Source organism: Zingiber officinale, chromosome 6B, assembly GCF_018446385.1.
Source record: "Zingiber officinale cultivar Zhangliang chromosome 6B, Zo_v1.1, whole genome shotgun sequence".
NCBI lineage: Eukaryota > Viridiplantae > Streptophyta > Magnoliopsida > Zingiberales > Zingiberaceae > Zingiber > Zingiber officinale.
The window spans coordinates 79733416-79737642 of NC_055996.1; the positions used below are offsets into that span (position 1 = coordinate 79733416).

A 4227-nucleotide genomic window follows, 5' to 3' on the forward strand; every position below is an offset into this window, starting at 1 on the left:
GTGGGAGAACACGGGTGGGCAGAGATTCGTTTCCTGCTCTTCCTCTCGCTTTTTCTTTCGCTTATCTTCTGCTACTATCTATCATTTGTTCAAAATTCAGTCTCCTTATATAGGAGCTTTCACTTTGCCTACAATGAATGACCAAATTATGATTATTTAATGCTGGATTTAATGTCTCTATTAGTGAGTTTAATGTCTTCATTAGTATCAAGACATTATATAAAATCATTATTAATGAGTTTAATATCGCCATTAATGTTGAGATGTTATAGAATCACTATTAATTTAATATTAATACTTTAGTTATCATAGGAGGAATCAAAAAAGAGATTCAGTGGTAAAATATTAGTTTATCCATTTAGATAAATCTTGTCTCGACTGATCTGACATTTGGCGTACGCAGATTGTACTCACACATGAGTCAAACTCACATCCACACGTGAAAAAATTTCTCTCCATACATATATTTACAATATCAATATATCAATATATATCAATATATATTGATATATATTGTACTCACACATGAATCACCAAATTTCTCTCCATATATATATATATATATATATATCATAATTTAAACTAATAATAAAACTAAAAAACTTCTAATACTAGCCTAACAACCCTTATACAATAAAATCTCCTGTTCACTGTTATTTTCCATTCATATTTCCAGCACAGCTGCATTCCTGCACAATCTCTTTCTTCACCCAACATGAGCGATATCTCCCAATTCAAGCATCATACACACAAATTTAGGTACATCCACGTTGGGCGAGTGCTCCTTCGGAACAACTGTTTCAGAATCAGTTGTAGGATTGCTCAAAATGGCGCAGTTGCGCTCCCCTGCAGCTTGTTCTTTAGGGGGTATTGTAGGATTGCTCAAAATGGTGCAGTTGCGCTCCTCTGCAGCTTGTTCTTTAGGGGGTATAATTGCTGGGCGGCCATCTCCATGGATAGCTGCAAAATTGAGAAAAGGGAAATTAATGAACAGAGTGGAGTTAGTGTGTCGATTTGAGCTCTATGATGGTGATGGTGATGACCTTCTTGAGTTCTTTCTTTAGCTTGGAGTTCTCCTCCAGAAGATGCTCGATTTCCAGTTCGAGCTGGTTGACGTAAGCCTGCAGGAGGGAATTAAGTTAACTACGCATTTCGTCGAACAGCTGGAGGGTTGTGCTGGCACCTGCTTCCTAGCTCGCGAGCGGGAGGCGGACTCGCGGTTCTTCAGCATGCGCTTGTGGCGGCGTTCGACGCCGGCGTCGGAGGGTGGTTCGGCTAGGAGGGTTAATTTCTTGGAGCAGGAGGAGAAGAGGCCGATGGGGGAGGGAGGCCGGTTGGCGTCGGAAAAAGCAGGGGAGATGGAGGCGGCGACGGAGGTGGAATCCGGCTGGATGAGGCGAATCTCGAGGCTGACGCTGGGGCTGAGGCCCAGGGCGTTGGATGTAGAGGAGGAGGTAGCGTTGGCGGGAGGGGGGCAGGCGAGGAAGTCCTGGAGGACCATGGCGCGGAGGGAGCTTTGGGGGAGAGAGACAGGCCTCTGCCGGGAGCCTTTGCAGCCGAGCCATGGCGCGGAGCGGCGCTCGTGGGCGGAGGAACGGTAAGAGGAGTCGCCCACCCGGCTGTTGGTGCGCTGGTCGGCGACGTCACAGTGCTTCGCACTGTCGCCGTCGTGCTGCGACGGCCGCATGGCTGTGGCTGGCACCAATTGAAGTGCGGCGCGGTGGAGTAGAAAGCAGCAGCAGCAGTCTGTATGATGCGAAAGGGACTCTAAACGACCTCCGTCACAGCAAACTTAGACACGATAAAAGAACAACTGCTACTACAGCTGTTCAATCTAGACGATAGCAATAATAGCAGCAGCAGCTGCTGCTGCTGGTGAAAAAGAAAACACACACAAGTGGAGGTAGTGGAAGTGGTAAAACGACTAGTGTTCCGCTGGGGCAGCATTGCATCTCTGCTCGCGTGAGCTTAGTCGTTCGCTGTTAGATCGAGGAGCTGCCCAGTTGGGCAACGACACGTTAGTCCTGCCAACAGGCAACGACGGCGCACACTACTGATGTGCTAACAACGACGCGCAGGGGACAGATGGTCCCGGCGTAAATAGACCCAGCGGTGGATAAGGATGACGGATTAAATTTTATATCGGGTATTAAATATTATATCAAATCTATAGTATAATTAATATCCGCGTATCTAATTATTGTTTATATATTTATGGTTTAATTTTTAATTATAACATATAATAATATAATATAATGTATAATAAAGGAGCTTTAGAATAATATTAAAGATAAATAATCAAATTAATATGATAATTAAAAATTAAGAAGAGGAGACCGTCATTAGTGGAAAGTACTTCTAGGATTTGGTCTCCCATGTCACATAATTAATCTACTCCCAGTCAGTATAGGCATCGATCAAGTTTTCTGAGCTCAGTGTCTTACTATTTCTGGGCACAACTCTCAACTTACTCTCGATCAATCTCTTAATTGGTCGGATCCCTAAGACTTAGTCCCTTGCTATTCTTGGGCACAGCTCCTAATCTATTCCCGATCGGCCCTAGCACCGGGCGACCTCTCATGATTCAATTCACTTCTTATAGATAAGGCTCTCAGTCTATTCTCGGTCGACCCCAACCCTAGTGTCGGCCGACCTCTCAAGGCTCAGTTCACTTTTCCCAGACACAGCTCCCAGTCTACTCCTGATCAACCCTAGTGTCGGTCGGATTATCATCAAGAAACAACACTGTTAGAGAATCGTAATTGCTCGTCAGAAAATAATAACTACTTATCAGGGAATATTCTGATGCTCTGCCATATGCGCATCCCAGAACCTTCCTTCATCTAATGGAAGTCCATCGTACATCCTTTATCATCCGACATACTCTGACATCCAACATTATCTGATGTCTCATTATTATGGAGACTATGAAAGATAGTATAAAGAAAGGGGTTCTCTCCGTTGGTCAAGTACGCATGTCCATGCATCTACTACTATTCATCTTCCTTTTGCACTGCTCATTTTGTGCTGCTCCTGACTTGAGCGTCTGAGTGCTTGTACCAGAGACCCCATCTCTGATTTTCATTCTAACACTCCCGTGTGATCTCTCTACATGTGTGCAAGCTCATGTATACCATCGACATCCCCACTCCGTCAGAAGGTGAAAAGCTCGTGATACTCCAGCAAGTCCTAGATCCAAGTCCTCTTTTAGTCAACATCCTTATCTTCGTCACCGACTCCCATCATTTGACTCAGATTCCAAACGGAATCAACACATTTACAAGAATTTTTCCTCCAAATAAGATATGTAATCAATGGATGTTAGACTTCTGAGCCACTCATCACAAGCACTTTTGATTTCTATACCTATTAAAACCTTTTATATATATATAATCGATTCATTCTGATATTTTATAAGAGAAGTTTATTTATAAATTTAATCATATTAGAGCACCTTAAGGAGGATTTGGTGGTAAAAGGTGAATACGCTTACCCCTAGCGTCCTCGTCAATCCGTCTCAGGATCAACACAGAGGAGGTAAATCACGGACGACTACTAACCTTTGTGCTTGGGACAATGTCACAGCTAGTGAGGTTATAACCTTTTAAGGAGTACTTGGTGCTACAATAATAGGAGGAAGAGTATCTAACTCTACATAATCTTTTTGATTACTTGTTCAAAAACTATCATCTTCAGCTATAAAACTGAATAATTTCATTGTACCCGAGAAAAACTTCCAGATTAATAGAACCTGAGATAGAAGTAAAGTAGCGATGATCATCCAAAGATTCGACATAGGTACGATCGAGGGAGTAGTATGATCTGACATTTCGTCGAGAAGGCGGTACTGAACAATAGGAATGCCCAAAACCTTTCATATTTAATTAGTGCATTATGCTTATTCACTCTTATCACTTAATTAAATGTATTTTATGGATTATGTAAAAGATGAAATTCATCATCTAACGGTCTCTCAGAACTATCCCATATCATTGAGAGAGAGAGTAAATTAAAAAATTAAAGTTAACCATCACTTTATCAGAATTTGAATTTGCTCAATTTTATAAATCTATCATTTGATAATTAACTCGTTATATCTTAAGAATTAAATTCATTATATAATAAGATATTTTTTTATTCATTATTATATAAATTTGGAATACAATTTATATATATTTAAAAATAGACATTCAAAATTTTTCCTATTTGAGATTCTAATTTTATCCT

At 41.3% G+C, this 4227-nt stretch overlaps 1 protein-coding gene across 1 annotated transcript; it reads right to left on the reverse strand.

Moving 5' to 3' along the window:
- Positions 1 to 626: 626 nt before the first annotated feature.
- On the reverse strand, positions 627 to 1909 carry LOC121990340 (protein FD-like). The gene is made up of 3 exons (XM_042544490.1): positions 1184 to 1909; positions 1044 to 1121; positions 627 to 960 (listed from the first exon to the last, which is right to left on the reverse strand). The coding sequence occupies exons 1-3, from the start codon at positions 1685 to 1687 to the stop codon at positions 883 to 885; spliced, it is 660 nt and encodes a 219-aa protein (XP_042400424.1). The 5' UTR covers positions 1688 to 1909; the 3' UTR covers positions 627 to 882.
- Between the last annotated feature and the right edge of the window lie 2318 nt (positions 1910 to 4227).